The sequence below is a fragment of the Erythrolamprus reginae genome, chromosome 5 (assembly GCF_031021105.1).
Source record: "Erythrolamprus reginae isolate rEryReg1 chromosome 5, rEryReg1.hap1, whole genome shotgun sequence".
NCBI lineage: Eukaryota > Metazoa > Chordata > Lepidosauria > Squamata > Dipsadidae > Erythrolamprus > Erythrolamprus reginae.
Window position 1 is genome coordinate 7,419,530 of NC_091954.1, and position 22,348 is coordinate 7,441,877.

Consider the following 22,348-nt stretch of genomic DNA (forward strand, 5'->3'; position numbering starts at 1 on the left):
TCAAAGTGTTGGTTATGACCTATAAAGCTCTTCATGGCATCAGACCAGATTACCTCAGGGACCACCTTCTGCTGCACGAATCCCAGTGACCAGTTAGGTCCCACAGAGTGGGTCTTCTCCGGGTCCCGTCAACCAAACAATGTCGCTTGGCGGGACCCAGAGGAAGAGCCTTCTCTGTGGCGGCCCCGGCCCTCTGGAACCAACTCCCCCCAGAGATTAGAATTGCCCCCACCCTCCTTGCCTTTCGAAAGCTGCTTAAAACCCACCTCTGCCACCAGGCATGGGGGAACTGAGATATTCTTTCCCCCTAGGCCTTTACAATTTTATGCATGGTATGTCTGTATGTATGATTGGTTTTTATATAATGGGTTTTTAACTGTTTTTAGTATTGGATTTTGTTATATAATGTTTTATTGCTGTTGTTAGCCGCCCCGAGTCTGCGGAGAGGGGCAGCATACAAATCCAATAAATAATAATAATAATAATAATAATAATAATAATAATGGTGATGGTGATGATGATGATGATGATAACAACAATAATAACAATAACAATGATAATAACGACAATAATAAAGTAAAATAATAAAATGTAAATTGATTTTTTTATTTCTTTATATTGATTCATTTTTACACAAACGACTACCATCCCATACACTGGTAGGCAAAGAAATGAAACAGAAATTTAAAAACGAACTCCGCTGCGTCAAGTTGCTAGTCCACGTTGTGCAACGGGCTGAACCTTCCAGTCCCGGGTTCCAACCGCCTGCAGAGGCCGCTCGCCAGCCCCACCGGGACACACGTGACGCCGGGCAGGTCTTCCCAAAGCGGCCGAGCTTCACTGCGGATCCCGGGGGGTTGGTGTGTTTTTTTCTCCCCCTCGGGCGAATGGCTTTCTCCGGGTTTTCACGCGAGACCCTCCTGGCCGGCACGGCGGCTGTCGGGGCGGCGCTGGCGGTGGGCTTCTTGGCAGGTAAGGCGACACGTGGAGATCCTCCTTCGCCCCCGGGACACGTGGAAGGGGAAACGGGGGTTTGGGGTTAGGAAGCGGCTACCTGGCGCCCGCGTGGGTGGAAAAGGGAGCCTCGTGGGCGCTTTAGGGTCGCTTGGGGAAATGGGGCTGCGCCCGCGGGCTACCTGTTGCAAAAAGGAGGCGGGCGGGCAGGTATCTGTCCCACCTGCCGCCTAGCGGCGCCGTCGAACCATTACGCCTGGAACTGGCCAGCGTTGAAAAGCGGGGCTTTGTTTTGGAAAATAAATAGAATTCTTTATTGGCAAAGTGTAATTGGACACACAGGGAATTTATTTATTTATTTATTTTAATTTATTTTTTATTTATTTTATTTATTTTGTCCAATACACAATGAGGGTTTTAGCGGGTATATATCTATATACACATAGTAAAATACATGATGAAGGTTATAGATGAGATACTCATAGTAAAATATATCTAAGAAAGAATAGAAAAGAAGGTATAGTAATAGAACATATCAATGAAAGAATAGAAGAAGAGATATAGGAATAGAAGAAAGGTATAGGAGATATAGGAGAGCAATAGGACAGGGGACGGAAGGCATTCTAGGGCACTTGTACTACTTGTCTTTGGTGCATGTGCTCTCGGTGTACATAAAAATATATATATACATTTGTCAAGAATTGTGAGGTTCAATACTTAATGATTGTCATAGGGTACAAAGAATAGAATAGAATTTTGTATTGGCCAAGTGTGACTGGACACACAAGGAATTTGTCTTTGGTGCAGATGCTCTCAGCGAAGCAATCTATGCGTGTATAAAGTGTTATATGTTTATATTAAGTGTTATATGTTTACAAAGAAAATGGTGGTATACAAAATTAGTATCGGTGCAGGGTGGATCATATTCACTTTGAGATTATGGATAAGAGGATGAATTCGGCCAACAAAACTAATCTGAGGGAACTGATGGGACGTTGGGACAAGTTGAGAGGATATGTGGTCAGTAGAATTCGAGACCAAGGTATAAAGAATAAATTAGAACTACTTTACAATAGGTAAATAGATATACTGCTCTTAAGTTAAAATGGTGTATAGAAAATGATGTAATTATCTATTAGGTATAAATACACCATTAATCGTTTGTGGATACTCTTAATTGAATGGTGATTTGCAAAGCATGTAGTGGATACTTTAAATTCTAAAAACGTGGCAATCTTCTTCAGCTTTCTAAATATACTGCTCAAAAAAAATAAAGGAAGCACTCAAATAACACATCCTAGATCTGAAATATTCTCATTGAATACTTTGTTCAGTAGAAAGCTGAACATGCACAACAGCATGTGAAATTGATTGTCAATCAGTGTTGCTTCCTAAGTGGACAGTTTGATTTCACAGAAGTTTGATTGACTTGGAGTTATGTTGTGTTGTTTAAGTGTTCCTTTTATTTTTTTTGAGCAGTGTATATAAATATGAGACATTGTATCGTAGCCGTTGTCAGCTACAAAAAAAATTAGTTGAACTCTTTGTGTTACTGGGCTCCGGAATCAAGCTTTTCAGTAGCAGTAGCATTTAGACTTATATACTGCTTCACAGTGTCTTTATAGCCCTCTTTAAGCAGTTTTTACAGAGAGTCAGGCCCTTACTTCCAACAGCCTGGGTCCTCATTTTGCCCACCTTGGAAGGATGGAAGGCTGAGTCAACCTTGAGCTTACTTTTATTATTATTATTATTATTATTATTATTATTATTATTATTATTTATTGGATTTGTATGCCGCCCCTCTCCGCAGGCTCGGCGCGGCTCACAACAGTGGTAAAACATGAACAATCCAATTAATAAAAACAACTATTATATATAGTTGTTTTATTATAAAAACATAGAAACATAGAAACATAGAAGTCTGACGGCAGAAAAAGACCTCATGGTCCATCTAGTCTGCCCTTATACTATTTTCTGTATTTTATCTTAGGATGGATATATGTTTATCCCAGGCATGTTTAAATTCAGTTACTGTGGATTTATCTACCACGTCTGCTGGAAGTTTGTTCCAAGGATCTACTACTCTTTCAGTAAAATAATATTTTCTCATGTTGCTTTTGATCTTTCCCCCAACTAACTTCAGATTGTGTCCCCTTGTTCTTGTGTTCACTTTCCTATTAAAAACACTTCCCTCCTGAACCTTATTTAACCCTTTAATATATTTAAATGTTTCAATCATGTCCCCCCTTTTCCTTCTGTCCTCCAGACTATACAGATGGAGTTCATGAAGTCTTTCCTGATACGTTTTATGCTTAAGACCTTCCACCATTCTTGTAGCCCGTCTTTGGACCCATTCAATTTTGTCAATATCTTTTTGTAGGTGAGGTCTCCAGAACTGAACACAGTATTCCAAATGGGGTCTCACCAGCATTCTATATAGCGGGATCATAATCTCCCTCTTCCTGCTTGTTATACCTCTAGCTATGCAGCCAAGCATCCTACTTGCTTTCCCTACCGCCTGACTGCACTGTTCACCTATTTTGAGACTGTCAGAAATCATTACCCCTAAATCCTTTTCTTTTGAAGTATTTGCTAACACAGAACTGCCAATACAATACTCAGACTGAGGATTCCTTTTCCCCAAGTGCATTATTTTACATTTGGAAACATTAAACTGCAGTTTCCATTGCTTTGACCATTTATCTAGTAAAGCCAAACATACACACACAAAAAAAACCAAACATACACACAAACATACCATGCATAACTTGTAGGGGGGAACTAGGAGGAAAGGATAACTTAACTCCCCCATGCCTGGCGACAAAGGTGGGTCTTAAGTAATTTGCGAAAGACAAGGAGGGCGGTCCTGGAGATAATCTGGTCCAGTGCCATGAAGGGCTTTATAGGTTATTAACTCTCTATTTTTGTTTCTTTTCCTTTTTTCCCATCCTATTGCAGAACCTATCCCAGCAATTAGTATACTCTCGCTCATCTATATTTGTTATTTCTTTAGTTAAACTATCCATTTCTGCACCCAATTATATCTTCCTCAATAGGCATAGTTTTGCTCTTCGAATATTGTGCGAGTTCTATTATCGCTGCTGTCATTATATGAAGTTTTTTTAAAAAATTCTGTAGCCCCCATCCAAGATCACCCTAAATCTCTGGCTGGGAGAGACTTCTGGGAGTTGAAGCCCGCCCCACATTTAAGTGACCAAATTTTGGGGGTAGGTGGGTGGGAAGTCTGTTAAACATAGTAGAGTGTCCTTCCATCCAGCATTTTATTTATTCATTCATTCATTTATTGGATTTGTATGCTGCCCCTCTCCGCAGACTCGGGGCGGCTAACAACAGTGACAAAAAACAGAATGTAAAAACCCAATACTACAACAGTTAAAAACCCTTGTTATAAAACCAATCATACATACAAACATACCATGCATAAATTGTAGAAGCCTAGGGGGAAAGATTATCTTAGTTCCCCCAAGCCTGACGGCAGAGGTGGGTTTTGAGGAGCTTACAAAAGGCAAGGAGGGTGGGGGCTATTCTAATCTCTGGGGGGAATTGATTCCAGAGGGTCAGGGCCGCCACAGATAAGGCTCTTCCCCTGGGCCCCGCCAACCGACATTGTTTTGTTGACGGGACCCGGAGAAGACCCACTCTGTGGGAACTAACTGGTCGCTGGGATTCGTGCGGCAGAAGGCGGTCCCTGAGATAAACTGGCCCGGTGCCATGAAGGGCTTTATAGGTCATGACCAACACTTTGAATTGTGACTGGAAACTGATCAGCAACCAATGCAGACTGCGGAATGTTGGTGTGACATGGGCATATTTAGGGAAGCCCATGATTGCTCTCGCAGCTGCATTCTGCACGATCTGAAGTTTCTGAACACTTTTTCCCATCTCACAACTGTCTTTGGCTTGAACCCGTGTCCTGGATTTCCTTAGCTACGTAACATGACCTAGACGAGGTCAGGGACCCTTTGGCAATACCGAGCTCACTTTAAAAACTTAAGCGGGATGGGAGACCACCCAGATATGCAAAGCTATAAGAAGGCCAAATGGAGACATCTTTAATGTTCTGGAAGAGGTTTGGGGAAAAACAACTTAGGTATTTTTGGGTGAGAAGGTGCATTGTTGTGTCTGAGAAGCCATCAAAGCAGAATCGGATCAAAAGAAGAAGAGGAGGTTGTTGTTGTTGGCCTTAAGCAAGTGACAGGAACAAACTTTTGAAAAGGGTGCTCAAGCTGTGATGAAAACGTCATGGTGAAACCAGGCCTCTCCTTGGGAGGATTGGAGTAGATTGGGCTAAGCCCTAATTAATCCACTTAGTTCCCTAAGCCACCATTCACCGTTGTCCCATCCATTTTAATCTTTTGATAAGGCAGGACTGTCAAACTAGATTTCATTGAAGGACACGTCAGGGTTGTGTTTGACCTCGGGGTGGGGGGGTAGTGTGGCCAGGGGGCACGTGTCCAGCTCAACATCATTTGTTTCAGGGGTGCCTGCAGCACCCCAAGCACTGTGCCAGCGAAAATGGGATTTCCGAGCTCCATTTTTGGCTGCAATGGCCTACTACAACCCTCTGCCAGCGAAAACAGAATTCCAGAGTTCCATTTTCAACTGTGATTAGATTAGATTAGATTTATTGGATTTATATGCCGCCCCTCTCCGTAGACTCGGGGCGGCTCACAACAATAGCAAAAAACAGTACATAGTGACAAATCCAATGCCCACCAATCCAATTACAATTTTAAGTTAAGCAATTCATAAAACAATCCCAATATATATAAAAAACAAGCACACAATCAATCAAACAGCAAAACAACATGGGCATGGGGGAGATGTTTTAGTTCCCCCATGCCTGATGGCAGAGGTGGGTTTTAAGGAGTTTACGAAAGGCAAGGAGGTGGGAGGGTGGGAGCAATCCTAATCTCAGGGGGGGGCTGGTTCCAGAGGGTCGGAGCCATCACAGAGAAGGCTCTTCCCCTGGGTCCCGCCAGACGACATTGTTTAGTCGACGGGACCCGAAGAAGGCCGACTCTGTGGGACCTAACCAGTCACTGGGATTCATGCGGCAGAAGGTGGTCCCGAAGATATTCTGGTCCGGTGCCATGAAGGGCTTTATAGGTCATAACCAACACTTTGAATTGTGACCGGAAACTGATCGGCAACCAATGCAGACTGTGGAGTGTTGGAGTAATATGGGCATACTTAGAGAGGCCCATGATTGCTCTTGCAGCTGCATTCTGCACGATCTGAAGTTTCCGAACACTTTTCAAAGGTAGCCCCATGTAGAGAGCGTTACAGTAGTCGAGCCTCGAGGTGATGAGGGCATGAGTGACTGTGAGCAATGACTCCCGGTCCAAATAGGGCCACAACTGGCGCACCAGGCAAACCTGGGCAAACGCCCCCCTCACCACAGCTGAAAGGTGTTTTTCTAATGTGAGCTGTGGATCGAGGAGGACGCCCAAGTTGCGGACCCTCTCTGAGGGGGTCAATAATTTCCCTCCCCCAGGGTAATGGACGGACAGATAGGATTGTCCTTGGGAGGCAAAACTCACAGCCACTCTGTCTTGTCTGGGTTGAGTTTGAGTTTGTTGACACCCATCCAGGCCCCAACAGCCTCCAGGCACCGGTGATGGCTTCCTGCAACCCTCTGCCAGCGAAAACAGGATTCCCGAGTTCCATTTTCAGCTGTGATGGCTTCCTGCAACCCTCTGCCAGCGAAAACAGGATTCCCGAGTTCTGTTTTTGGCAGCGATGGCCTTCTGCAATCCTCTGCCAGTGAAAATGGAGCTCTGGGGGGGTCTTCTGAAGGCAACATCTATCACCATGGGGTTGAGTTGGTGTGGCACATTGGTTAGAATGCAGCACTGCAGGTTATTTTAGTTAACTGCTAGCTGTAGTTCACCAGTTCAAATCTCACCAGGCTCAAGGTTGACTCAGCCTTCCATCCTTCCGAGGCAGGTCAAATGAGGACCCAGATTGTTGGGGGCAATAGGCTGATTCTGTAAACCATTTAGAAAGGGCTGTAAAAGCATTATGAAGTGGTATACTGTATAAGTCTAAAATGCTAAATGAACAAATATGAAAAGTATTTATTATATGACTGAGGATGGATTGGTTTGCTTTTGAAAGGCAGAAGATACCGTGGGACAGATTTATTTGCCTTTGGTACCGCCAGCCAGTCATGTGGCTTCTTGCAAGGGAGCGGCAACCTTCACAAATATGTCTTGGATCACTCGGTACGAGAGCACCCTCTTTTGAAGAAGCTGAGATTGGTAAGTCCCGGTTATCAATGGATCTGAACCAGGGGTGAAATCCAGCAGGTACTGACTGGTTCTGGAGAACTGGCATCAGAAATTTTGAGTAGTTTGGAGAATTGGCAAGTACCACCTCTGGCTGGCCCAGGAGTGGGGAGGGAATGGGGATTTTGCAGTATCCTTCCCCTGGAGTGGGGAGGGAAAGGGGATTTTGCAGTATCCTTCCCCTGGAGTGCGGAGGGAATGGGGATTTTGCAGTATCCTTCCCCAGGAGTGGGGAGGGAATGGGGATTTTGCAGTATCCTTCCCCTGGAGTGGGGAGGGAATGGGGATTTTGCAGTATCCTTCCCCTGGAGTGGGGAGGGAATGGGGATTTTGCAGTATCCTTCCCCCAGGAGTGGGGAGGGAATGGGGATTTTGCAGTATCCTTCCCCCAGGAGTGGGGAGGGAATGGGGATTTTGCAGTATCCTTCCCCCAGGAGTGGGGAGGAAATGGAGATTTTGCAATATCCTTCTCCCAGAAGTGTGGAGGGAAAGGAGATTTTGCAGTATCCTTCCCCCAGGAGTGCGGAGGGAATGGTGATTTTGAATTGTGGGATAGAGAGAGACCATACAGGGTCATGCTGGGAAATCTCCATTTCCAGAGGTCATCCCCGCCAGACTTGGTAAAGTTCTTTCAGGGACCACATTCATGGAATTGCAGAATAACTTATCACTCTTTTGCTTTTTCTAGGCTGTATCTTCTACTCCTGGCAAAAAGCTACGGATCTCTTGTGATCAGGCCCAGTTAGTGGCAAACCTGATTAGGCTTGTTGGAGCAAAAAAGGTAATTGAAATAGGTAAGTGATATTGCCTACAAGCAGAAAGATTCGGGACTGAGTCCCACAATAAGTCACCTACCCTACAAGTCACAGTCTAACTTTCTAACTTTATGCCCATGTTACACCAACACTCCGCAGTCTGCATTGGTTGCCGATCAGTTTCCGGTCACAATTCAAAGTGTTGGTTATGACCTATAAAGCCCTTCATGGCACCGGACCAGATTATCTCAGGGACCACCTTCTGCTGCACAAATCCCAGCGACCAGTTAGGTCCCACAGAGTGGGTCTCCACCAGGTCCCGTCAACTAAACAATGCCGCTTGGCAGGACCCAGGGGAAGAGCCTTCTCTGTGGCGGCCCCGACTCTCTGGAACCAGATCCCCCCAGAGATTAGAATTGCCCCCACCCTCCTTGCATTTCGTAAACTTCTTAAAACCCACCTCTGCCGTCAGGCATGGAGGAATTGAGATACTCTTTCCCCCTAGGCCTTTACAATTTTATGCATGGTATGTCTGTATGTATGTTTGGTTTTTATATTAATGGGTTTTTAATCGTTTTTAGTATTGGATTATTATTGTACACTGTCTTGTTATTGCTGTTAGCCGCCCCGAGTCTCCGGAGAGGGGCAGCATACAAATCCAATAAATAAATAAATGAATAAATAAATAAACTTTCTACTGGTAGTCCTCGGGTTACAACTGGCCCAGGGGTGGGTTCCACTTACCTTCGCCACTTGTTCGCATCAAAGCTTGGGAGGGCCACCCACAGCCCACCAGCCAGTCCTTCGCTGTTTCCACAGCAACCCTACGGGCCAGATCTAAGCACCCTGCAGGTTGCACCCGACCCCAGGTCCTTGAGTTTGATACCCCTGAGCTAGAGTATTAGAGGAGGAAGCTGATATTGCTTTGCTGTTAGTAAGAAGAATGGGGTATGAAATCAGCCCTTGGCTTTGGGTTTATTGGTTGGTTGCTTGGTTGCTTGGTTGCTTGGTTGGTTGGATTTATATGCCGCCCTTCTCCGAAGACTCGGGGCGGCTAACAGCAATCATAAAACAGCGTACAATAATAATCCAATACTAAAAACGATTAAAAACTCATTAATATAAAACCAAACATACATACAGAGATGCCATGCATAAAATTGCAGAGGCCTAGGGGGAAAGGGTATCTCAATTCCCCCATGCTTGGCGGCAGAGGTGGGTTTTAAGTAGCTTACGAAAGGCAAGGAGGGTGGGGGCAATTCTAATCTCTGGGGGGAGTTGGTTCCAGAGGGCCGGGGCCGCTACAGAGAAGGCTCTTCCCCTGGGTCCTGCCAAGCGGCATTGTTTAGTGATTGCTCGAAGTTACAAGGTCACTGAAGAGTAGACTTATCACAGGTTCTCACATTTAAAACTGTAAATGTGGCGGCAGTGGTTAGAATGCAGAATTGCAGGCTGACTCTGCCCGCTGCCAGCAGTTCGATCATGATGGCTCAAGGTGGACTCAGCCTTCCATCGTTCTGAGTGTTGTGAGTATTCCTTGTCCACATCAGGGCATGTCAGATTCGGAGGAGGATGAGCCAGGCCACTCTGGATAACCTGGATCAGGTGGTTTGACAGTTGAAGCAGAGAGTGAAGCAGACAGTGACTTGGGTGAGCCTGAAGGGGCTGATGTAACATTGAGTGAGTGGTCCAAGTCAGACAGTGAGGAAGACATGTTAGTGGAAAACAATTGGATAAATCGTCGCTATCAAAGAATGCTTCAAAGGTGAGAGGAGCTCCAGAGTAAAAGGTATTAATTCACAGCCTTAGCTCTTTGAGGTGTGATGCCACTTCCAGGCATTATTATTTATTTATTTATTTATTTATTGGATTTGTATGCCGCCCCTCTCCAGAGACTCGGGGTGGCTAACATCAACAATAAAACAGTGTACAATAGTAATCCAATACTAAAACGATTAAAAACCCATTAATATAAAAACCAAACATACATACATACCATGCATAGAATTGTAAAGGCCTAGGGGGAAAGAGGATCTCAATTCCCCCATGCCTGGCGACAAAGGTGGGTTTTAAGTAGCTTACGAAAGGCAAGGAGGGTGGGGGCAATTCTAATCTCTGGGGGGAGTTGGTTCCAGAGGGCCGGGGCCGCCACAGAGAAGGCTCTTCCCCTGGATCCCACCAAACGACATTGTTTAGTCAACGGGACCCGGAGAAGGCCAACTCTGTGGGACCTAACTGGTCGCTGGGATTCGTGCGGCAGAAGGCGGTCCCTGAGATAATCTGGTCCGGTGCCATGAAGGGCTTTATAGGTCATAACAAACACTTTGAATTGTGACCGGAAACTGATCAGCAACCAATGCAGACTGCAGAGTGTTGGTGTAACATGGGCATATTTGGGAAAGCCCATGACTGCTCTCGCAGCTGCATTCTGCACGATCTGAAGTTTCCGAACACTTTTCAAAGGTAGCCCCATGTAGAGAGTGTTACAGTAGTCGAACCTCGAGGTGATGAGGGCATGAGTGACTGTGAGCAGTGACTCCCGGTTCAAGTAGGGCCGCAACTGGTGCACAAGGCAAACCTGGGCAAACGCCCCCCTCGCCACAGCTGAAAGATGGTTCTCTAATGTGAGCTGTGGATCGAGGAGGACGCCCAAGTTGCAAACCTTCTCTGAGGGGGTCAATGATAAAGGAATGGGATTGTGGGCAAGGGGGCGTGGAGTCTCAACACTGTTCTTTGGAAGAGACACAAAAATGAGGGTGTGCTGGAACAAAGCTTTGAAACAGTGGTTCCCTTAATCACCACGGCAATCCACGTTGTAAAACTGAGCACATCTCTTTTTAAAATTTTAAAAAAACCTCAACAATGGAAATTCTCCTCCCAATTGCAGTTGTAAGTGGAGGGCTCCCTATATGTTATTTCGGAAACTGTCCAATTACCCTTCAAACAGCTTTTTTTGTAATTTTTCCCTAGGCGTTTCTGCTGGGTACAATACTTTAAGCATGGCTCTAGTCCTTCCAGAGGATGGCAGAATTGTTGCCTGCGAGATAAATGAAGATTTGGCCAGTATCGGAAAGACAGTGTGGAAAGAGGTAAATAAAGTCACTTGGAGAACTGGGATTGATTGATTGATTGATTGATTGATTGATTGATTGATTGATTGATTGCATTTATATGCCGCTCGCTCTGAAATGGATTCTGAGCAGCTTAATGACGGCATGAAAGAGGACGTGGTACTACCATATTTTTTGGAGTATAAGACACACCTGGAAAGAAAATATTATAAAACTGCCTGGTTTTGGGGTCATTTTCAGGTTGTTTTGGAACATTTTTCAAGCCATTTTCAGGTTGTTTGTTGGACTGTTTTTGGCCCAAAAAAGTCCTGAAAAACGGCCTCTTTTTGACCATGTTTGGCCCATTTTCCAGTACACCAAAACTCCCAAAGTCAGGCGCACATGTATGTACCAGAAACCAGAAGAGCAGCTGGCGATAGCGTGCCACCTCTGGTACCCATGCCATAGGTTTGTCATCACAGGTCTACACAAACACACACGCACAAATGCTGTCACAGAATGGGGAGATTGAGCACGTGGGACCTCGAAATGTTACCGATCCTCATGAAATCTTTGTGACCTGTTTCCTTTCCTTCCAGGCTGGTGTGCTACGTAAGATCGATCTAAGGATAAAACCAGCCATTGAAACGTTAGGTAGGTGGAAGGGCTGGGGAATTTGGGGTGTGTGTGTTTGTGTTCATGCATCAACACTCCATCACTTTGGTCCATCATGCTTTCTCCCTCCCAACCTCCCTGTTGCTAAGCAAAACGTTTGTTTAGAATGGAATGGAATGGAATAAATAGAATAAAATAGAATAGAATAGAATAGAATAACTTCAATCTCTTATGCAAACTTGCGTAATAAATTTCAGAAATGTTATTAGAGCAGACCAACAGAAACTTTTACTACATACATTGGATACTTTAATACGAATAGTTTTATGGGAATATAGAATAAGTTAGACATATGAAGATGTACCTTTGGTATTCGATACGAACAAAAGTAAAAATATTGAACATAATACTTAAACTTTTCTTCACTATTGCCAGAAGTGATATGTTTTATTGCACACTGTAGAAGTCTTCGTTTGTATGTTGTTTGTTTTTCTTTTGCTTGTATTTGAATTATATGTTGTGTTTATTCTTTTTTCTTTTAATGTATATACCTAATACAGATTATTTTTTTAAAAAGAATGGAGTAGAATAGAATAGAATAGGGCAGGACAGGACCAGAATAGAACAGAATACAATACAATACAATACAATACAATACAATAGAATTCTTTATTGGTCTGCAATGAGTATAAATCCATTCCCTACTATCCAGCTTCTTGTGGGGTCTCTCTAGGAATCTCCTGTGGAGAAACAGGGCCAGAAAAGGCAGGGAGAAGCTTCTGTGGGGCCTCTCTAGGAATATCCTGGAAGGAAACAGGGCCTCCACCCTCCCTGTGGTTTCCTCAATCGAATGCATTATTTGCTTTTACATTGATTCCTATGGGAAAAATTGCTTCTGCTTACAAACATTTCTACTTAAGTGCCTGGTCACTGAACGAATTAAGTTCGTAAGTCACTGTACAATGATGAGAAGATAGACAGAAGGGATTTATTTTTTTGCATTTAAACCAAAACAAAAACCTATTCTGATTTTTTAAATTTGTTTGTTTATTTAGAGGAACTTCTGGCCAATGGTGAAGCTGGAACATTTGACCTTGCTTTCATCCACGCAGACAAAGAAAGTTACAATGATTACTATGAAAAATGTTTACGGCTCATTAAAAAAGGGAAGATATTAGTTCTTGACAATGTAAGTACTTCATAAAAAGAGGGAACAGAGCAAACCTTGGTGGCTTTTCTGGTTTAGAACCTGTTTTATCCACCCTTCTTTTGGGTCACTGGCCCGAGGGGAGAAGGGGTCATTCATAAAGCATTTTCTCAGAGTCTTCAGAGAGGGACAGCATACAAATCTAATAAATTGAATTGAATTGAATTGAATGAAGGTTCAGCCTGAGGCCAAATCGAAAACAACCCTTTGGAATCTAGTTTTCATCTAGTTCAGAAGAACCAATTATTTTCAGACCTACAAGATCCTCTAAATGCTAATAATCTTGTGTTAATGCTAGAGGTCATCTAGTCCAACCACCTGCTGAGTAAGAGGATTCACTAAGCCACCTTGAACAAACCTATTTTTAATATGTTTGTGAGTGACATAGGGGAAGGTTTGGTAGGGAAGGTTTGCCTATTTGCCCATGACTCTAAAGTGTGCAATAGGGTTGATATTCCTGGAGGCGTCTGTAATATGGTAAATGATTTAGCTTTACTAGATAAATGGTCAAAGCAATGGAAACTGCAGTTTAATGTTTCCAAATGTAAAATAATGCACTTGGGGAAAAGGAATCCTCAATCTGAGTATTGTATTGGCAGTTCTGTCTTAGCAAAAACTTCAGAAGAGAAGGATTTAGGGGTAGTGATTTCTGACAGTCTCAAAATGGGTGAACAGTGCAGTCAGGCAGTAGGGAAAGCAAGTAGGATGCTTGGCTGCATAGCTAGAGGTATAACAAGCAGGAAGAGGGAGATTATGATCCCGCTATATAGAATGCTGGTGAGACCACATTTGGAATACTGTGTTCAGCTCTGGAGACCTCACCTACAAAAAGATATTGACAAAATTGAACGGGTCCAAAGACGGGCTACAAGAATGGTGGAAGGTCTTAAGCATAAAACGTATCAGGAAAGACTTCATGAACTCAATCTGTATAGTCCGGAGGACAGAAGGAAAAGGGGGAACATGATCGAAACATTTAAATATATTAAAGGGTTAAATAAGGTCCACGAGGGAAGTGTTTTTAATAGGAAAGTGAACACAAGAACAAGGGGACACAATCTGAAGTTAGTTGGGGGAAAGATCAAAAGCAACATGAGAAAATATTATTTTACTGAAAGAGTAGTAGATCCTTGGAACAAACTTCCAGCAGACGTAGTTGGTAAATCCACAGTAACTGAATTTAAACATGCCTGGGATAAACACATATCCATCCTAAGATAAAATACAGAAAATAGTATAAGGGCAGACTAGATGGACCAGGAGGTCTTTTTCTGCCATCAGACTTCTATGTTTCTATGTTTCTAAATCCAGCGTAGGATAGAGGAGTCCTCCACTTTTCTAAGCAAAACAAATCTTAAGGAATTCCCCTTAATATTCTCCCTAAATCTCCTTTTTTAAAGAAAATTTCAGGCCGGTGGGTCTTGCCATACCCATTCATTCATTCACTCATTCACTCATTCATTCACTCATTCACTCATTCATTCATTCATTCATTCACTCATTAACTAATTTTGTTATCTTGTAATTTTGCTACTCTTATATGTTGTGTTGCGAAGAATTTAAGGATAGACAAAGATCATTGAAGGAGTGAAAAAAGCCAAAGGCCTTACTTTATTAGTGGAGAAAATCAGTTCTCGACCACACTTCTGGAATGAATTGTGGTCGAGAACCGAGGTACCACTGTATTTGGGTTTCCAGACATTCTCTGACAATTCTCCCCAATGTAATAGTGTTGTAATACACGGTGTGAATTCTGCATGCACTTTATGCTTTTCTCTCTGTTTTCTAACAGGTTTTGGTATCGGGGAATGTGCTGAAACCAAACAAAAGTGATCGCGCAGCCCAACACCTCCATCAGCTAAACGAAAAAATTTTCCACGATCCTCGTGTGAACATAAGCATGATCCTGATGGGGAATGGGATAACTTTAGGATTTAAGCTATAGTTAAGAAGGGGAAGGAAGGTAGGATATACGCTGAGAGCACTCTCAGTCCTCAGGGATAATAATGTAGAGACGTGAAATTATCTATTTTGTCTTTATTTCTTTAAATGTGTTTAGGGAGGCATGGGGCGCATTTACACAAATTTTTAAAAAACAACCCTATAGTGTCAGTTTTTAGTTTTAAGCATCGCTTTATTTATTTGTCTCCTGTCTTGAATTATTTTTACAAATAACTCAAGAAACATTTGGCAAACATATCCAAGGGACATTCCTTCTCCTGTTTTCCTCGTAAATTGTGCTGAATAAGAGGTGGGGTTTCCCAGCGAGGGGAGCCTCAGCGAAATCGCAGCATCGCAAATGCCCCCATGGTCCTGCCAACCTGCATTGCTTAGTCGACGGGACCTGGAGGAGGCCAACTCTGTGTGTTCTTATTGGTCTCTGAGAGGTGTGTGGCAAGAGGCAGTCCCGTAGATCAGGGGTCCCCAACCACCGGGCCGCGGACCGGTACCAGGCCGCGGGGCATGTTGCACCGGTCCGTGGAGTCAGCAGCTGCCGGCCCTCATGCCGCCACCCCCTCCCTCCAGCGCTTCGCCTCCCGCCGGGCAAGAGGCCTCGGGAGGCAGGTTCTGCCGGCCACAGGACGATGGATGGGACAGAGGGGCGGGAAGGACCGAGAGGCTCAAGCCTCTTTTGGCTTCTGCCGTGGGGCGCTTTTGCGTTTTTGGCTGGGGGGAGGCAGGAGGGCCAGCCTGACCCCCTCTCTCCAGCGCTTAGCTCCCGCTGGGCAAGAGGGCTTGGGAGGCAGGTTCTGCCGGCCACAGGACGATGGCGGGAAAGAGGGGCGGGGAGGACCAGCACCCCCATGCTTAATCCCGCCCCCAACCACGCCCCTTTCCACCCCCACTGGGCCATAGAAAAATTGTCTTGCTGAAACTGGTCCCTGGTGGAAAAAACGTTGGGGACCACTGCCGTAGATAGTCTGGATCGATGCTTTATTGAATTAAAGCATCATTTTCCCCATCTTGTTGCAGGACCAATCAGCTCCATCCTAAAACTGGACATCCCCGCATCACTAGGCCTTGTACCTTTGCCTTGATGTTAATTCCCTGAATTGCGGGGAAGTTCTTGTTTAGCAACAACCTCAGTGAGCACCCATTTGCAGGTCCAATGTACAGTAGTACCCCTAGATACGAGCATAACTGGGTTCCATAAGGGAGCTTGTATCTCGAGGCAACTCGTATTCTGGAACAAATAACTTTTTTCCCCTCCGAGATAACCAAAAGCAAAGATTCTAACCAAAAGCAAGGATTCTTGCGCCACCTAGTGGACGCTCGGCTCGTATCCCGAATTTCAGCTCGGGAGTAGAACAGAAATGTCTCTCCCCTCGTGGCTCGTATCTGGAAATACTCGCATGTAGAGCAACTCGTATCTAGAGGTACTACTGTAATGGGACAGGAATTTTGCAACAATCGTTCCATGTATGAACCTCTGCAGCATCTCAGTCGTGTGTTCACTATGACCGTCGACCAGTACGTGTTGGCCTGTGTCTGACCTGTCCCATTTCTTCTTCGAGGTACTTGTCCCTACGGAGCAGCAAGTCCCAAAATCCCTAAACAGTACTCAATGGAAGTTAACGAGATCAGCCCACTGACCTTAATTAGTCGATTAGTAACCTGCCATGATTAGTAACCTGCCAGCTCCAGGCTGCTGCCTAACATCAACAAGATCCTAATCAGTTCAGCTTCCTAAGTAGCATGCTAGGCAAATGGCCAACACTAACTGCTGCTCTCTCTGTGTATCTCTGTGTGCAGACTTGCTCTCTTGCAATCCCTTTCTCTCCAGATAATGAGAATGCAAATATCTGATAGCTGATGTTGTGGTTAGCTCTGGCCCAGCTCCTGCCCCAAGGACTGTGGATGTGGGGGAGACATCCACATGCTGCAGGCCTGTTTTGCCCCAGGTGGAATCTGCTGATGAAGGCTCCTCTGACCAAGAAGACATGAGTGAGAGTGTGGCAGACAGCTCAGAAGGAGATCAATTATCTAGCTCCTCCTTGGATTCAGAACAAGAGTTAATGATACAGCCACGCATGCGGAGAGCGATGCATAGGCAACAACAACTGAGAGATGATTATCAAAGAAAATGAGGCCACCTGTGGTTGGGTGGGGCTGTGGTCATTAGTGAGGCTGCTATAAATAGCAGCCTGTGGGTTTGGCCATTGTGGAGGATTATCTGATCGTTGTGTTTCGTGACTGCTTTACTGACTTTGACTTTTTGTGTGCTGATTTTTCCCTGCTTTGAACCTAAACCAGAGCAAAGTGTGTTTCACTTTGTGAAAGGACTTTGAATTGCCTCATAGCTGCAAGCTAAGTATCACAGGACTGATAAGGGACTTGTACAAATTACCAGTTTGTTTGGAGACGAGTGCTCTTTGCTATACCAAAAGAGGGCTTAGGTTAAGTGAATTTTCATTATAAAGAATATTGTTTTGAATTTTCAAACGTGTGTGTGTCTGAAATTTGTACCTGTGAATTTTTGGGAGGATTCTACCAGAGAGCCCGACAGAACAGCTGATAGATAAATTAGTGAAGATTGGACTTAATCCCTGGATAGTTCAGTGGATTTCAAGCTGGCTGAAGCGGAGACATCAGAGAGTTATTGTTAATGGCGAGTATTCTGAACAGAGACAGGTTACAAGGGGTGTGCCACAAGGGTCTGTTCTGGGTCCTATTCTTTTTAATATGTTTGTGAGTGACATAGGGGAAGGTTTGGTAGGGAAGGTTTGCCTATTTGCCGATGACTCTAAAGTGTGCAATAGGGTTGATATTCCTGGAGGGGTCTGTAATATGGTAAATGATTTAGCTTTACTAGATAAATGGTCAAAGCAATGGAAACTGCAGTTTAATGTTTCCAAATGTAAAATAATGCACTTGGGGAAAAGGAATCCTCAATCTGAGTATTGCATTGGCAGTTCTGTGTCAGCAAAAACTTCAGAAGAGAAGGATTTAGGGGTAGTGATTTCTGACAGTCTCAAAATGGATGAGCAGTGTGGTCGGGCGGTAGGAAAAGCAAGTAGGATGCTTGGCAGCAAAGCTAGAGGTATAACAAGCAGGAAGAGGGAGATTGACAAAATTGAACGGGTCCAAAGACGGGCTACAAAAACGTATGAGGAAAGACTTAATGAACTCAATCTGTATAGTCTGGAGGACAGAAGGAAAAGGGGGGACATGATCGAAACATTTAAATATGTTAAAGGGTTAAATAAGGTTCAGGAGGGAAGTGTTTTTAATAGGAAAGTGAACACAAGAACAAGGGGACACAATCTGAAGTTAGTTGGGGGAAAGATCAAAAGCAACATGAGAAAATATTATTTTACTGAGAGTAGTAGATCCTTGGAACAAACTTCCAGCAGACGTGGTTGGTAAATCCACAGTAACTGAATTTAAACATGCCTGGGATAAACATATATCCATTGTAAGATAAAATACAGGAAATAGTATAAGGGCAGACTAGATGGACCATGAGGTCTTTTTCTGCCATCTTCTATGTTTGTATCAATTCGCTTCTTCCCAGCACTGGAATTACCTATAATTCATAAGTAGTTTTCATGATATCCCTTCTCTGGATGTCCATAAGTAACGTGAAGATTCGAGCAAGATTCCTGGGCATTTGACTTACTCGTAGGATGCTTGGTGGAACTGAGGTTCCCAATCCCGCCATATTCCCCAATTTTTACAGGATTAGTCTTCCAAGGGAGCTGCCTCCTCATTTGCAAGGGGTTGGTATCATACCTGTTGTTCTGGTCTGCTGGGTGAAGTAACCCAAGGGATTATACGATAGGGTGTCATCACTTATGCTGCCCAACTTCAGTAGCAAATAAATGGAACAAAACATGCACTGTACACCACCTGAATTCCAGAAGGATTTTGTTTCATCTGTTTCCCCCTACGTTTGGTATATTCCATTTTGATCTTGTTTATTGGTTTACGGTGAAGGGGAATTCCTAATCTGTTATTCAGTTTCAGAGCGGGAAGAGAACCATCACTATTTTTTATTTCTAGTAATACCTGTCCCCAGTTTGTTAATTGTCTCGGTAAAATACTAGGATGTTATTGTAATAGAACTGCAGAAAAAACAATTGCTGTCAACCTGCCTTCCATTGACGACCCGTATAGTGCATGAGTCCCCAGAATATCTCCGGGATCGCCTTCTGCCGCACGAATCCCAGCAACCAGTTAGGTCTCACAGAGTTGGCCTTTTCCGGGTCCCGTCAACTAAACAATGTCGTTTGGCGGGACCCAGGAGAAGAGCCTTCTCTGTGGCGGCCCCGACCCTTTGGAACCAACTCCCTCCAGATATCAGAGTTGCCCCCACCCTCCTTGCCTTTCGTAAGCTCCTTAAAACCCACCTCTGTCGTCAGGCATGGGGGAATTGAGACTTTCCCTTCCCCTTAGGCTTATAAAATTTTGCATGGTATGTCTGTATATATGATTGGTTTCTTAAATTGGGGTTTTTAAATTAACTTAAATATTAGATTTGTTTATATTGTCTTCTTATTGTTGTTAGCCGCCCCGAGTCCACGGAGAGGGGTGGCATACAAATCTGATAAATAAATAAAATAAATGAGTCAAAAAGAGGGCGGTGAAAATATTTACTGATCCCTCGCATCCTGGACATAAACGGTTTCAACTCCTACCCTCAAAACGTCACTACAGCACACTGCACACCAAGACAACTAGACACAAGAACAGTTTTTCCCCGAACGCCATCACTCTGCTAAACAAATAATTCCCTCAACACTGTCAAACTTTTTACTAAGTGTGCACTACTATTACTACTAATTTTTTTTCTCATCATTCCTATCACCCATTTCCTCCCACTTAGGACTGTATGACTGTAACTTGTTGGTTGTATCCTTAAGATTTTTATTAATATTGTTTCCTCATTGTTTATTTGACCTCTATGACAATAAGTATTGTACCTCATGATTCTTGACAAATGTATATTTTCTTTTATGTACACTGAGAGCAGATGCACTAAGACAAATTCCTTGTGTGTCCTATCACACTTGGCCAATAAAGAATTCTATTCTATTCTATTCTAATATAAGGAATTTACCCCAAATGTGCTTTTTCAAGAGGCAATTCCCTTTCAAGATGTCTCACATCTCAACCAAGAAACTTGTTCAGCTCTGACTGGGTGGTGGGGAAGGGATTTATATTCCTTGCAGACAGGGATTTATATTTGTTGTGGTTCAGCCTGAGGCAGATCAAAGGCCAGCTGCGTCTCTGCTGGCTTCATGCCCGGAGGAGGCTGACAGCGAAGAGGAGGGGGCTGAGCAGTCGGACGGGGGAGAGTCCAGTCAGGAATGTGACGAGGAAGAACAGCATGGGAGCCCCGGGGTGGGGCTCTCCCCAGCCAGTAGCTTGGTCTTTGGAGTCATTAGGTGACGAGGCACAAGCTGTCATTGACATGCAGATGTTTAGATCAAAGGAAGGATCAATTGAGTAAATATTATCAGCATTGAATAAGGAACACCAGGGCTTGGGTGTGGTCCTCATTAGCAGGGAAGGGTTTATAAGGCAGGCAAGCTCTTGAAGCCATGTGGAGTGTTATCAGTTTGGAGTTCCTGTATCCTGCATTGTTTCTCGGCGTCTCTGTTCCTGGCTTGTGGCCCAGCAGTCTTGAAGACCTGTGGGAGGTGTATGTCTGTTATCTACAGCCTCGTCTTGGCAGCAAGAATCCTATATTGATGCATGGACAATTACCTTCGTGTATATATTTGGAGTTCCAGTGTTTTCCTGCTTTGTAAGGACATTTTCTGTTAGCTTCGTTTTCCTTGAACATTATAAAACTGCATTTGAATCGTACCGGTGTGTCTGGCTTATCTTTTGGGGTTGGTTATAGCTTCCGGAGTGACCCAGACAGAACAATATTCCTTGCAGAAGGGATTTATATCCCTTGCATTCTTTTAGCAAATGACCGGCTGTCTGCAAGGCGTATCAATCCTTCCATTCCCCACCATCCAGCCAGAGCTGAGGAAGCTTCTTGGATGAGAAGTGAAACATCTTTTAAATAAACCCCCCAGAAAGTCCACAACCATGACTTGGATAACTGAGAATCTCCATATGAATAAGGAATGTACATTTTAAAAAATAATAATTAAACCTGGGTGCCAGTGGGCGTCAAGGTACATATCCATAGGCACCTGGAGCCCTTGGGCACTCTTGGGAATTTTGGAACGACACAACACAATAGAACAACAGTTCAGAAACAACTGGCTTGTGCCCGCAGCCATTTTGAAAGGCAGAACATATTCTATCAGAATTTCTAGCTGGCTTCAAGTATTTTAAATTGCTTTCACAGTGATACCTTGTCTTACAAACTTAATTGGTTCCGGGACGAGGTTCTTAAGGTGAAAAGTTTGTAAGACGAAACAATGTTTCCCATAGGAATCAATGGAAAAGCGATTAATGCGTGCAAGCCCAAAATTCACCCCTTTTGCCAGCCGAAGTGCCCATTTTTGCGCTGCTGGGATTTCCCTGAGGCTCCCCTCCATGGGAAACCCCACCTACGGACTTCTGTGTTTTTTCGATGCTGCAGGGGAATCCCAGCAGGGGAATCCCAGCATCGCAAAAACAAGTGCTTCGCTGGCAATGGAAGTCCGGAGGTGGGGTTTCCCATGGAGGGGAGCCTCAGGGGAATCCCAGCAGTGCAAGAACGGGTGCTTCTCTGGCAACGGAAGTCTGGAGGCGGGGCATCCCAGGGGCGGTGGTGGGTTTGTAAGGTGAAAATAGTTTGTAAGAAGAGACAAAAAAATCTTAAACCCCGGGTTTGTATCTTGAAAAGTTTGTATGACGAGGCGTTTGTAAGACGAGGTATCACTGTATTTCTCTCTAGCTGTGTTGATCAGAATTTCCTAGCCATCCTAATCAATACCAGCTGCAAACCCTGGGAAGTCTAATTAAATAAAACAAGTCAATATCGCAACTCGTGCAGTGTTTTCCCCCTAACCACGACAACGCCAAAAATGAAATGTGCAGCCTGGCACCACATATAAGCTCGGCCCTTCCTTCCTTGCATTGTGGCAGTGCAAGCGAGTAGATTTAGAGACAGGGATGAGCTGCAACGTAGGCATTGTTACTTGGGCCGCCTCCCTCTGGCCCCAGATCTAAGTTTTTTACCCCCAAGGACTTGCTCCTCAAAGGCCTTGTTTCCCCTCATTGGGGGGGGGGGGCTCGTTTTGTGCCCATTTGTACACCAGGTAGAAAGAGAGACATGAAATCAAGTTTCCTCGCTAGAAACATTTCGACGGTTTATTTTTTACAGTTTCCTTCTTGATGCAATTTCTGAGCCAGTTGAAATAGCCCTTTGGGGCAAATTAATCATGTACAGTGGTACCTCTACCTAAGAACGCCTCTACTTAAGAACTTTTCTAGATAAGAACCGGGTGTTCAAGATTTTTTTGCCTCTTCTCAAGAACCATTTTCTACTTAAGAATATGTTGTCCCCCG

The 22,348-nt window shown here is 44.2% G+C and overlaps 1 protein-coding gene across 1 annotated transcript; it reads left to right on the top strand.

Annotated features, from left to right (window-relative positions):
* Positions 1 to 796: 796 nt before the first annotated feature.
* COMTD1 (catechol-O-methyltransferase domain containing 1) lies at positions 797 to 15,301 on the top strand. The gene is made up of 7 exons (XM_070753926.1): positions 797 to 972; positions 7,096 to 7,238; positions 7,954 to 8,059; positions 10,991 to 11,109; positions 11,670 to 11,724; positions 12,741 to 12,874; positions 14,685 to 15,301. The coding sequence occupies exons 1-7, from the start codon at positions 888 to 890 to the stop codon at positions 14,835 to 14,837; spliced, it is 795 nt and encodes a 264-aa protein (XP_070610027.1). The 5' UTR covers positions 797 to 887; the 3' UTR covers positions 14,838 to 15,301.
* The last annotated feature ends 7,047 nt before the right edge of the window (positions 15,302 to 22,348 follow it).